Source organism: Salvelinus namaycush, chromosome 15 (genome assembly GCF_016432855.1).
Source record: "Salvelinus namaycush isolate Seneca chromosome 15, SaNama_1.0, whole genome shotgun sequence".
NCBI lineage: Eukaryota > Metazoa > Chordata > Actinopteri > Salmoniformes > Salmonidae > Salvelinus > Salvelinus namaycush.
This window is the reverse complement of record NC_052321.1, coordinates 23,409,324-23,423,170: the sequence shown is the minus strand read 5'-3', so window position 1 is coordinate 23,423,170 and position 13,847 is coordinate 23,409,324. Positions and strand designations below refer to the sequence as shown.

General features: G+C 46.8%; 1 protein-coding gene across 1 annotated transcript in view; it reads right to left on the bottom strand.

The window, feature by feature from the left end:
* LOC120059999 (kinesin-like protein KIF26A) overlaps positions 1–13,847 on the bottom strand; it is a 132,765-nt gene that overhangs the window by 45,318 nt on the left and 73,600 nt on the right. Inside the window, exons 2-3 of the mRNA XM_039009074.1 lie at positions 12,975–13,451; positions 4,442–4,650 (exon numbers count right to left, since the gene is read on the bottom strand). Of these exons, the coding sequence (XP_038865002.1) occupies positions 4,442–4,650; positions 12,975–13,451 (686 nt within the window). The remainder of the gene's footprint in view (positions 1–4,441; positions 4,651–12,974; positions 13,452–13,847) is intronic.

Genomic DNA, 13,847 nt, shown 5'->3' with positions numbered 1-13,847 from the left:
GGTATTGATGTAGGTTCTGGTTTGGGTTTTTACTTTACCTTCTATACCGGGATTTGAATGTTTGGTTTGTTAAATGTGATATGCCATGTGTAATGTCAATTTTTATAGTTTACTTTGCTACTTGAGTCATCTCTCTCCGCTCTTTCTCTCAGTGCCTCTTTCCACACAGACCTAGCCACGCCCCCTGTCACTCAAGGAGCGCATTTGATGTTCCTCAATAATGAGACACTTGCGTTCAGTCTGCATGGTCAGTGCAGCACATGCAACAATGTTGATGACAATGCTGTTTTCACTTCGCTTCTTAATATAAATCCACTAGCGTTCTATAATGACACTATTAGTTTGTTTCTTACGTAAGCAAACAGCTAGTTTGTCTTTTCTCAGCAAGTTGCCCTAAATCTTGTGAGACGCTAATTGTTAGCCGCTAATGCCAATAGCTAGCTAGCAAATGCATGTACTGTATTTATCTCAGTTGAGCAGTGGTGTAAAGTACTTAAGTAAAAATACTTTCAAGTACTACTTAAGTCGCTTTTTTTGGTATCTGTACTTTACTTTACTATTTTTATTTCTTACAACTTTTACTTTTACTTCACTACATTCCTAAAGAAAATTCTGTACTTTTTACTCCAAACATTTTCCCTGACACCTAAAAGCACTCGTTACATTTTGAATGCTTAGCAGGACAGGAAAATGGTCCAATTCACGCACTTATCCAGAGAACATCCCTGGTCATCCCTACTGCCTCTGATCTGGAGGACTCACTAAACACAAATGCTTGTTTGTAAATTATGTCTAAGTGTTGGAGTGTGCCCCTGGCTATCCATAAATAAAACAAGAAAATGGTGCCATCTGGTTTGCTTAATATAAGGAATTTTTTATTATTTATATTTTTACTTTTGATACTTAAGTACATTTTATCAATTACATTTACTTTTGATACTTAAGTATATTTAAAACCAAATACGTTTAGACTTTTTCTCAAGTAGTATTTTACTGGGTGATTTTCACTTTCACTTGAGTCATTTTCTATTAATGTATCTTTACTTTTACTCAAGTATGACAATTGGGTACTTTTTCCACCACTGCAATTGAGTGCAGGAAATGTGGAAATTATAAGAGTGCTGAAATTTGTTTTGGTTGAAGTTGAATTGAACACTATAAAACAATCAACAAATTAAAAAAGATAAAGCAGACATCCACCTCAAACCGGGCGTGAAACTGCATATAAACTCTTATTCCATAAATTAACTTGAAATGCTATCTGGCCATGAAATGAGTCCAGCCAAATGTGTGCACTCAGCTACAACATTGGGGATTGGGGGTGGCGGCTCGGAGCAAGGCCTAGCCAATCAGTCTTCCCAGAGGGCACTCCCTCAGGGTCCAGCCGAGACACACTACTACTCCGTCAAATTGAGGGCAAAAATACAAGTTTACTTATCCAACACATTGGATAACTCTTATAACGTTTGAGCTGAAGCTCAACAAAAAAACAACCTAGGTCACCAGGCTGCTCGTTATGGCGCACACCTGTCACCATCATTACGCACACCTGCGCATCATCAGACTCACCTGGACTCCATCACCTCCCTGATTACCTTCCCTATATATATGTCACTCCCTTTGGTTCCTTCCCCAGGCGTTATTGTTTCTGTTCCAGTGTTAACTCTGTGCGTTGTTCATGTTTCTTGTTATGCGGTTATTTATTAAAACACTCACTCTCTGAACTTGCTTCCCGACTCTCAGTGCACATCGTTACAGACTCATTGAAATCACCTAGAATGTATGTGTTGCCACCCTAGGATCACTCACTACTCATAAAACAAATGTAGAACTTTTGTTATTCAAAAACTAAAAATACAGTCATACCGTCCAATTTAAAAAAAAATACCGTGATATAATATTTTGGCCATATCACCCAGCCCTAACTGTATGTGAGGCATCTTTATTAGCTTTGACCAAAGCATTCATTTCATTGAACATTACCTCCGGGGTAATGTGAAAATTTTATTTTTACTGCCGCTATAAGACCCATTCTTCATGTGTCTGTATGGTGAGTTTGAGAAAATAACTGATTTATGAACAAAAAAAGTTAGGAAAAAATGAAAGCTTAGGTTTGATGAGGAATGAGCAACTAGTAATGAAACGGTAGCAATAGTTCAGCTTCAATTGTTGAATTCATACTGAGGCACATTTCCTGTCTACATAATGACTAGAGACATTTAGAGGGGTTGGGTTAAATGTGGAAGACACATTTCAATTGAATTCAGTTGTACAACTGACTAGGTATCCCCCTTTCCCTTTCCCTTTCCCATTATGGAGAGGGGACTCAACCTTAACCATTTTACATGGGCAGAGAGTAGGGGAGCCACATGAGATAATGCTCTGTGGGAGAATTTTCCCAGCAGTTGACAATAAGAGTAATGGTAGTTGGAGTTTATGGGTTATCAAATTAACATTTATAATAAAATATATTTTCAATGGAACAGACAAGTTTAAAATAATTTCAAATGCTTGATTATTTAAATGTATCTGCACCAAGAGGCAATCACTGAGATGAACCAGTATTTTCTTTCTTTCTCTTTCCCTCTCTCTCGTTTTTCTCTTTCTTCTCAGAATCTCCATAATTGCATTCTAACAAAAATGTAATCTGTGAGTTGAACAGCTTTCCTGAATGTCTGTGGAGCTACACTCCAGAGGGAAGCAGACACTTTGTTTATTCAGCTCAAATATCCTGCTCTCTGAGCACTTTCACATGGATTTAACACATTTTATATTTGGAAGACACAAAAAGGAATATTAATTACAAATTAGTTTTCAATCAGCCTCAAAACGTGATTAGGCTAATTTGGTCTTCAGGTTTTTACATTGTTAGAGTGAAGATGAAGATGATGATGATTACATTCTAGTAATGGAAGCAGTGGAGGTGCTTGTGGAGGCAACAGTTGCAGTAACTGAGGAAGTGGGTGTTCTTCCAGTCCAGCCCAGTGCATCCCCACCACCTAGCCGTCCACCGCCCTTTCCTGTATCTGTATCTGTACCTGTGGAATGTGATGCTGTTTAAAGCTGACTGAGCCCTGTCATCACCATACGTCTTCTCGCCAAGCAAAACAACGCACATTCTTGGCAGGGAAGTATCTCTGGGATGAAATGAAAGGAGGAACCCTTCAACGCTTACACCACCTCCCCTCCTATCCCACCAGGACACAAATGAGGGGGAAAACAAGTCCCTCTCCCTTCTTTTCCCTCTGTTTCCCTCTGAGAGACACACACAACATGGCTGTCCAGCCTTCGCTTTTTGAGCCCTTGTCCAAAGAAAACAGTAGAAATAATAAATCACCTTCTGAAATTAACCCTGTCCATACCTAGGTCACAGCTCGCCGTTGTTCACGCTTGACCCACCGCCTTGCTCACAGGAAGTGACACGTACAGGAAGTGACACATTTAGAAGAGCATTTGGAATATCCTCCTTGCCAAAGGAGAGGCCCCACAGTCCCAGTCCTATACTCTGACCCCGCTAAAGTTGACAAGGGGAGCTCATTTGGAGCATTTGGAGAGAAAGCTGAGCCGTACTGTCACACTTCACAACGTCCCCCTCGCCTGTGTCCTCTGCCTCCCAGGGTGCAACGCGCTAACAGCCCTATGCATCATCCTTACCAGCTTCCCCCAGTTTCCCTCAGGCTAACATTCATTAGGGCACACAGCTCCTTGGGGAGTTGAGGCTGTACAGGGACGATGAATGTACACACTGACCAACCTGCCTGAGAATCTACCAATGACATCCTTCTGCATTAGAGAAGCCATTGGAGAGCTGTCTGTACTCCCAGTGGAGGCATACATATCACCCAGAGCATTAGTGTTGCCACAGCCAAATGGAGCACTGAGTGTGAGACTGACTACATACAGGGAGCAGTAGACAACTCATTGGGAATTTAGACAATAGCAAGACTGAATACAAGCTAAACTGCACGAGATGCAAAACTGACTGACTTTAAATAGAGCCAAACAAAGAAAACACAGCTGTACATCAAAGAAAAACAAACTGCTTGAACCTAAGCCCTTTTGTGAGACATTATCCATTCATAGGCACTGGTGCCTTGCTAAATGTACACTCACTACATATTCCACACACTGTTCCAGCACAGCCTAAAATCATGCCATAATTCAACCATGGCAAGGACAACATCTTCATGGAATAGGTTCACATCACGCTAGACTCTAGTGCAATAATGAACCATGACCTCATTGTGTGAAGACAAGTCTCCACACAGATCCCTTCCACAGAAGCACGCCATACAGAGGCAACCAACCAAACACGCCTTAAAGCCAACATGATACAGCACAACAGACCATAATCATCATCACTCTCAGCCCTGTGTCAGACTCTCTCTTCAGGTGTGATTTGAGTGAAAGGCGGGTTTTGTGTACTGTGGACGGGGGTTACCTGATGAAGAAGGAGGCTGCAGCAGATGCACTCTGAGTGGAGGTGGGTGTGGAGGTGTGGCCAGGGGCAGGGGGGGTGACGTCACACTGTCCCAGCTGGACGGCGCTCCTCTGTCGGCTGGGGGTCAGACTACAGTTAGAGCTGGGGACAGGGGCCTCCGAAGCAGGGGCAGGGACGTCCCTCTCTACGTCCCCCATCAGACCCTGTGCCTGCAAAGAGACAGACCGAGAGAGACAGACAGAGACACCGACAGAGAGAGACACAGAGAGTTAGCAATGAGTGGGCCTCAAGAGTTAACCACCACTACTGGACCCCAACGCCTCTCTTCCAGCCCATTTACTCCCTCTCTCCTCTCCTCCACCACAGATGGGCAGGCAGCTGCTCTGGCAATCCCAGTAAACGGGTGTCAGCTATTCACCTCAGCAACAACTAACTCCCCACAGGATGGCAAGGGCACTGGACTGGACTGGACCGGACTGGACTAGACTGGACTGTCCTAGACTGGACTGCACTAGACTGGACTGGACTGGACTGGACTGGACTAGACTGGACCGGACTGGACTGGACTAGACTGGACTGTACTAGACTGGACTGTCCTAGACTGGACTGCACTAGACTGGACTAGACTGGACTGGACTAGACTGGACTGTCCTAGACTGGACTGTACTAGACTGGACTGGACTGGACTGGACTAGACTGGACTGGACTGGACCGGACTGGACTGGACCGGACTGGACTGGACTAGACTGGACTGTACTAGACTGGACTGTCCTAGACTGGACTGCACTAGACTGGACTAGACTGGACTGGACTAGACTGGACTGTCCTAGACTGGACTGTACTAGACTGGACTGGACTAGACTGGACTAGACTGGACTGGACTGGACTGGACTGCTTGATTCTGGCAACACTAAGGATGATGCACGGTGTGAATGATAATTAAGTGATAGCCAACATCTAATTACAGTTTAGCTGTTAAATCATTGTCCATATACATACATCAGCAGCTAATTTGGCATGTGTGAGCAGCTTTGTAATGCACAGCTTGATTTAAACAGGAAAATAAATATTTACCATCCAACAACAAAATACATCTCCATATCTACACACAAACTATAAGCAGTGGAATACCATAGTAGACGCAACCCTTTTCTCTGATAGGCCCATGATGACTACTGCTCTGTGAAGGTATGCTAAAGGTGCAGATGTAGAGGGGTAACAGAGCATAGCCTGTCTGCAGCGCTGCCTGCCAGCTGGGGTATGAGTCAGGAGCAGAAGGAAGCTGCCTCAGCCTGGCCCCAGGCCCCAGGGGTGGTAATGACTAGGGGTGATGAGGCAGGTCCCAGGCTGCTCTCGGAGTGCTAGCCTGGGGGAAGGGGGCCAGAGAGTTGGTCTATCTCTGACAAAGTCCACTGATCACCTAGGCAGCCCATAATACACATCCCTGTTCCTACCAGGTTCACCATGACAACACAGGGTTAATCCTCACCCTAACCACGACTATATCCAACTGTACAGTGATCAATGAAACTTGACAAGAACCAGTTTTGTGGGTCAGCCCAAAACAAATGGTATAATTAAGCCTCTAGTTTTCATTTACATTTCTCCTGGTGACACTTCCACACTGGGTAACCAGCAACCTGGAGTCAAACACGGCATGAGGCTTCACAGTATATATTTTGTCAACACTATCCAGTCCCTCTGCAAATTTACTTGCTCAATGTTTGCCCTAGATTCATGTTTGGTAAGTAAAATAACATAATTTACAATATTTTTTATACAGTGTTCTACTGGTGTACGCCATCTATTAACGGAGGCTGACAGCTGAACTATTTATTTGACATAGCTGACATGCGAGTGCTATACATCAATATGCAGGGGCATACATTCAGACATTCACATGAACACAGGCACCTCCGGCAGTAGGGCTATACCTCAGCACAAGCACTGACACTATAAGCTTGTTATGAGCAACACAATCAAATGTGGTTGTTTTGAATCCCAAGGGAATTGCTCATTGACTGTACCTCAGAGAGCCATTTGTTCTTGCCACTTCTTCTTATTAATAATTACATTAACTTATTTTTGTTAGATGCCAGACACCTGTGTTGTGTTGTTCCGGATATCCATGGAAATAAGACTAATCATTGAACATGCTTATTTAGGCATTTTGGCTGTGTTGAAAGTCCAACATTGTGGTTGGTGGGTTGTGAGACAGCGAGGGCCTCTTGTACGTGTACATGTCAGGGTTATGATTTGTGAAGTGCGTGATGGAGAGACGAGGTGCAAACTGAAATGAGCCGAGCGTAGATTCTTCACACGCACCTGGCGGAGCGGAAAGACTCACGACAGCAGGCGGGTGTCCGTGACAGGACAGGAACTCAACCCATACCAGAGAGGTGTACCCATGTCACATCATCCAGAAAGACTGAAATACTTCACACACTTAGGCAGGAAGCCTATCTGGACAGCTCATCCACAACCATGTCATAGATTAAGCCAATTGTGGTGTCAGGTTTTAGAATCAAAATGGCAGCAGGTTTGAGGAGCCCATTGAGGGTAGGGTGTGAGGGTGGCGGAGGGATGTTGTGGGGTGTAACCAGAATAAACAGCTCACTGTAACACACACAGACACCCATATGATTTTGAAAAACAAATCATAATGCCTGTCAGGAGAGAGACTCAGGACTTAAGCTCTTCAAGTAACCTCCTCTACAAGGCAGTAGGCCAGTAAGGCCACTGCTGTCCCTGGTTAAGGGCCCTGGTCAGGTAATTAGGCACTGACAGTGGTGCCATGTGTCCAGCGCCATTTACACTGAGTGTCAGTAATGAGGGGACCTACCACCATTCAACGCCCAACCCCTTGGCCCCCCGCACAGTCGATAGCTCCTGTTTCCCAGCAATGAGGGGGAGAAGAAGAGACAGCATGATTTCAACAGACTGTCTCAGGCCAGCTGGGCTCAGTGACTCCCTTCCCATCAGCATTCTAAAGAGCAAGCGCTTCTCAGAGCCGGAGCCTAGTAGGGATCCCCGGTGACCTCTGATCCCACTGTCCGACAGGCCATTGCTGAGGTGAAATTAACCCTGCTAATCTGGGCCCGTCCTGATCCAATGGCTTCAGCAACAACTACAAATGGTGGAGGAGGAGTGTATACAGTAGATGGATCACTGGGATGCACAACAATAAATCCATTTCTTTCTTGATTTTCCTTAAATGTTGCCCTAGAAAATGTTTTTAGACTGAACAGTATAGGAGGACTCATCAGAAAAGAGCTTCACTCACTCTCTCCCTCCTCTATCCTTCAAGCTCTCTCTCTCTCCTCTATCCTTCACTCTCTCATTCCTCCTCTATCCTTCACTCTCTCTCTCTCTCTTTCACTCTTTCATTCCTCCCCTATCCTTTACTCACTCTCTCCCTCCTCTATGCTTCACTCACTCACTCTCTCCCTCCTCTATCCTTCACTCTCTCGCTCTCTCCTCTATCCTTTACTCTCTCACTCTCTCCTCTATCCTTTACTCACTCTCTCCCTCCTCTATCCTTCACGCTCTCATTCCCTCCTCTATCCTTCATTCTCTCTCTCCCTCCTCTATCCTTCACTCACTCTCTCCCTCTATCCTTCACTCACTCTCTCCCTCCTCTATCCTTCATTCTCTATCTCCCTCCTCTATCCTTCACTCTCTCTCTCCCTCCTCTGTCCTTCACTCACTCTCTCCCTCCTCTATCCTTCACTCTCTCTCTCCCTCTATCCTTCTCTCTCTTTCTCTCTCACTCTCGCTCTCCACCATCATTCACTCTCTCTCTCCCTGTGTGGCAGGGTGCCATGCAGGCCCAGCTGTACTGTGGCAGACATCAGCCCATATGGTCCATTGGGCTTCCAGTGGGTACCAGATGAGTGAGAGGTCACACAGGGCCACTAGCGGCCAACAACACACTCTAAACCCCCAGGATCAAGAACACACGGTTTTAGCAGATTAGCGTGCATTTGATTGTGGAGCAGAGGGCAAATCACAGATTTGTGTCAATCAATTAGTCATTTTGTAGTGTCCACTGTTAAGTTCAGTATTCACTACTCACACTGTTGTCTGCACTGCTTAGAATGACGGAGTTGTTAATCTAACTAAATCCGACATCAGAGGTTAGAACTCATAAGTGAGTGTGTTAAATTATCAAATGGGGGGGGGGGATTCAACAACAGATGCTTTGATTTTGCTTCATCAGGTTTTTGGGAGACTGGAGTTCTCTAGTGGACCTCCCAGAGGACGGATGTGTTGTTTCCTCCATTTAACCCAAATATGACTCAGTCTGAGCCCATTGCCCCAGCTATTAACTGTAGTGTAAATGAACACACATTTAATTCCAAGCCAGAGCCTTTTCACTGTATGAAAGTTTCATGGTGTCCTATAATGGGCTGTGTGCTGGTAGACTAGATAGAGCCTTAAGGCTGGCACACATCACACCGAAAATGAATCTAGCGTTCGTCTGCCGATCACGCGATTTTATTTGTAAAATCGGTGAGCACACGGTTCACAAATTACGTTCACGGGTGCTAAGTACTCCCGGCCAGCAAACGCTATTGGTGTGTCTGAGCCGTAAAGCCCTCGGAATAAGACACTCTGTAAGATTGCTGTCAAACAGGTGGCATCTCCCTTCCTTTGTCTGCACTACAGAGCTCAACACTCGTCCCACAAAGTATTCAAGTGGGGAATTGTGTATTAAAGCACTTGCCTTTAGGGCACAGCGCAGCTCCAAATCATCTGTGGCCTGTGCGGGTTTTTGTCATTCTGAGGGATCTTGTTTTAATGAAAGAAATGGACTTTAGAAAGTAACACCAGGCATATTTCTGCTGTTTGTATCGTGGTATCCTGAAGGAACATGTGTCTCTGAGGAGGCCCAGGCTCAGCCGTGTGGCATTGTGCAACACTTCATCCTAGCTCCCATCGGCTCTAATTGCTTTTAGACACATAGGAGAACACAAGTCAGTCTCTCTCAGCCTTTATGCAAGGCCTTTTGATTTGCCCTAGATTGCACACATGCTAAAAGATTCTGGAAGCCTCAAATAAACTGCCACTAAAAGCACTTGTTGACAGTTAAAGAGGAAAACCTGTTTGTAATCTTCAGAGTCCAGAATGAGGAATAACACTGACGGATGCCGTAATTGAGTGCAATTTTCGAGACAGCGATTTTCAATGCCATATTAAGTAGAAGCACCCAAAACAGAAATAAAATGTAGGAGCCATAAACAGCTTCTGATTGAGAACATAAAAATGACAGAAAATATTAGCAATTGACGACTGCTTTTAGCTCAGTGTTCTCAGACTCCCTAGTGTAGAATGTCACAGCAATGTATAAGAGACAGGTTAGAGGCTTGGTCCAGATGTCCCTCTCTCTCTTTCTTCAATATAAAGGACAACATCCTATAATGTCATGCCCTGACCATAGAGAACCATTGTTTCTCTATGGTATAGTAGGTCAGGGCGTGACTAGGGGGTGATTTAGTATATGTTGTATTCTAGTTTATTATTTCTATATGGGTATTCTAGTTTTCATATTTCTAGGTTGGTGTGCTTGATATGGTTCCCAATTAGAGGCAGCTGGTTATCGTTGTCTCTAATTGGGGATCGTATTTAAGTAGCATTTTTTCCACCTGTGTTTTATGGGATATTGTTTTGAGGTAGCACCTCTGTAGTCACGGTTCGTTGTTAGTTTATTGTTTATTTGTTTTTGCCTTTGCTAAGTTTCACTTTATCATTCAATTATGTGGAACTCAACATCCGCTGCGCCTTGGTCCGATATTTATTCCAGCGAACGTGACAGAATATCCCACCTTAACAGGACCAAGCAGCGTGCCTGGGAGGAGATGGCATCCTGGACTTGGGAGGAAGTCTTGGCAAGACACGAAAGTCTGCTGTGGAAACAGACGACAGGAGAGAAGGGAGGACAGCGACGACGCCGAGGTTCGCGGCCACATAAAAAGCCCAAAAAACTGCCCAAATTCTTTTTTGGGGGGGGGGGGGCACAAAGGGTGGTCGACGGAGCCGAGGAGTGAACCAGAGCCAGTCTGGGAGAAGAGGGAGAAACTGGAGGAGAGTGAATGGAGAGAGTCAGAGACTGTCAGAGAGTGGATGGAGATATTGGAGGAGAAAGAGCGGAGAGAGTTGTTGAGTTGGTGGAAGATGCACGACATTTGCCCTAAGGAGCGTGTAATCAGTTTAATGCCACCTGAGTCAGCTCCCCGTACTCGTCCTGAGGAGCGTGCTATTAGTCTGGTGAAATCTGTGCCGGTTCTACGCACCAGGTCTCCAGTGCGCCTCCACAGCCCAGTACGTCCTGTGCCAGCTCCTCGCACTCACCGTGTGAAGTGTGTCATCGAACCGCTACCATTGATGCCGGCTATACGCACCAGGTCTCCAGTACGTCTCCACAGCCCAGTACGTCTTGTGCCGGCTCCACGCACTAGGCTTCCAGTGCGCCTTCCCAGTCCGGTACATCCTGTGCCTGCTCCCTGCACTCGCCCTAAAGTGCGTGTCTCCAGTCCGGTACCACCTGTGCCGGCTCCACGCAGCAGGCCTCCAGAGCGATCCCCCAGTCCGGTACGTCCTGTGCCATCTCCCCGCACTCACCCTGAAGTGCGTGTCACCTGTCCGGTGCCACCTGCACCGGCCCCACGCATCAGGCCTCCAGTGCGCCTTCCCAGTCCAGAGCTTCCGGCGACGGTTCCCAGTCCAGAGCTTCCGGCGAAGGTTCCCAGTCCAGAGCTTCCGGCGACGGTTCCCAGTCCAGAGCTTCCGGCGACGGTTCCCAGTCCAGAGCTTCCGGCGACGGTTCCCAGTCCAGAGCTTCCGGCGACGGTTCCCAGTCCAGAGCTTCCGGCGACGGTCCACAGTCCAGAGCTTCCGGCGACGGTCCACAGTCCGGAACCTCAAACGACGGTCCACAGTCCGGAACCTCAAACGACGGTCCACAGTCCGGAACCTTCTGAGACGGTCCACAGTCCAGAACCTCCTGAGATGGTCCACAGTCCGGAGCTTCCAAACACGGCGTTCAGTCCTGCTCCATGGCAGGAGCCTTCCTATGCACTGATGTCGAGTCCAGATCTGGTGTCCAGTCCCGCTTTATGGCAGGAACCTTCTTTGACACCGAGGTCCAGTCCAGGCACAGTGTTCAGCTCGGGTCCATGGTTGGATCCACGAGATGAGCAGGCTCTTCGGCCTGCACCAGAGCCGCCACCAAAGCTGGCGGATCCACGAGCTGAGCGGGTTCTTCATCCCGCACCAGAGCCGCCCCCGATGCTGGCGGATCCGCGGGATGAGCAGTTTCTTTGTCCCGCACCAGAGCCGCCTCCGACGCTGGCGGATCCGCGGGATGAGAGGGTTCTTACATTGTTGAGAGGGTTCATTGTTTCTCTATGGTATAGTAGGTCAGGGCGTGACTAGGGGGTGATTTAGTATATGTTGTATTCTAGTTTATTATTTCTAGGTTGGTGTGCTTGATATGGTTCCCAATTAGAGGCAGCTCGTTATCGTTGTCTCTAATTGGGGATCATATTTAAGTAGCATTTTTTCCACCTGTTTTATGGGATATTGTTTTGAGTTAGGGCACGTAGCACCTCCGTAGTCACGGTTCGTTGTTAGTTTATTGTTTATTTGTTTTTGTCTTTGTTAAGTTTCACTTTATCATTAAATTATGTGGACCTCAACATCCGCTGCACCTTGGTCCAATATTTATTCCAGCGAACATGACACATAATGATAACCCTGGAATAAAGTATATTACAAGACATGGGGAATTGTCACGACATCCGCCGAAGTCGGTACCTCTCCTTGTTCGGGCGGCGTTCGGAGATCGACGTCACCGGCCTTCTGGCCATTTGTCTTTGTCTTACACACCTGGTTTCAATCCCCCAATTACTTTATTATTATTATTTAACCCTCTGTTCCCCCATGTTTGTTTGTGAGTAATTGTTTATTGTATTGCGGTCCGTATTTGTGGCCTTGTATTTATACGACGTGTATTGTGATATATTTGAGTAAAATTGCTTTCATTACTCATATCTGCTGTCCTGCGCCTGAGTCATCTCACCAGCTACACACAGACGCTTTACAGGAATATGTCTGTATGGAGCAATATACTGTAGTATGCCTGAGACGAGAGTTACAGGAAGATTGTAAGGTGGTCATTGGTTCTAAGCTGCCCTTGAGGAGGAGGTCTGTACATTAGTCTTGGTCTCCCCAAGTAGCCAGTACCACCCAGGAGCCATGACTCCTGAGGAATGAGAGGTCACCTCTCCTGCAGAGTTCTGAGGCTCAGGGTCTGAGTGAGGTTCTTCTCATTTCTCTAAAGGTCTGAGATGTAATCATTCCATTGTCAGACTTTGTTCACTCAAAGTTCTCAAGCCAAGGTTCACAAATAACTTTGAAAACAACATTGACAAGAGTAACAAGCTGTCTATACAAAATTTTCCTAGATGTGCTTTGACATAGTGTATCTGTATCAATAGTGATAATGATGAGTTTTGAAGGTCTGAATACATACTGGGCTGGGCTGAGGGAGGAAGTTGTTGACTCTGGAGATGCTCCACATGCCCTCAAGGTACTGCTGGGCCTGGATAGTGACCGATCCCAGGGTTCCTGTCAGCTGCCCTCCCCCCATCGTCACCTGGACACTGGTCTTGGGCCCAGCAGAGACAGAGGAGCCCTGCGGACAGCCCTGCCCCCTGTGCCAACTCTCCCTCAGGGGCAGGATGGTGTGGGCTTGGGCGTGGGCTTTGGAAGGCTGCCTCACATGGGCACTGGAGGAGGAGAGTGTCAGTTTATGAGGTTGCCCAGAGAGGGTGGTGGAGGGCAGAGCAGGCATGGCGTGGCTCAGGGTCAGGGCCGCGGGCGGGGCGCCTACTGTCTGCAGGGCCTCCTGCCTCAGCTGGTGGAGAGGCGTAGAACACACCTGACAGCAGCCCTCATGGCTCCCAGGCACTTGGAGCTGGTCGAATAGGAAGGCTGCGTAGCCAGGATCCTGCAGAGGAAATAAAGAGAGAGACTTAACATGGTCCCATTCAGAGAAAATCATGGTAGACTACGTCATATCTCCATATCAGTTTGATTGGGGGGTTTCCTTGATGTTGTTAATATTTTCCAGGTGTGTCAGACAGTGGCTATTGGTGTGGTCCCTCCCGGAGGCTGCCCTTTGTGATCCTAGCTCTACCTCCCTCCCTCCCCTAACCACATTCACATCCTCCCCCTCAGGAACACAGTTTGTCTAGAGCTGCTCCGCCTGCAACCAGAGACAGCAGATCATGTTGCTGGTGGATGCGCCTGCCTGGGCCTTGGACCCAAGTCAAACAACAGGGGCAAATCAGAAGAGGTAACGAAAAGGGAGTTTGAGGGATTAGTGGGAGAGACTCCACCAAAT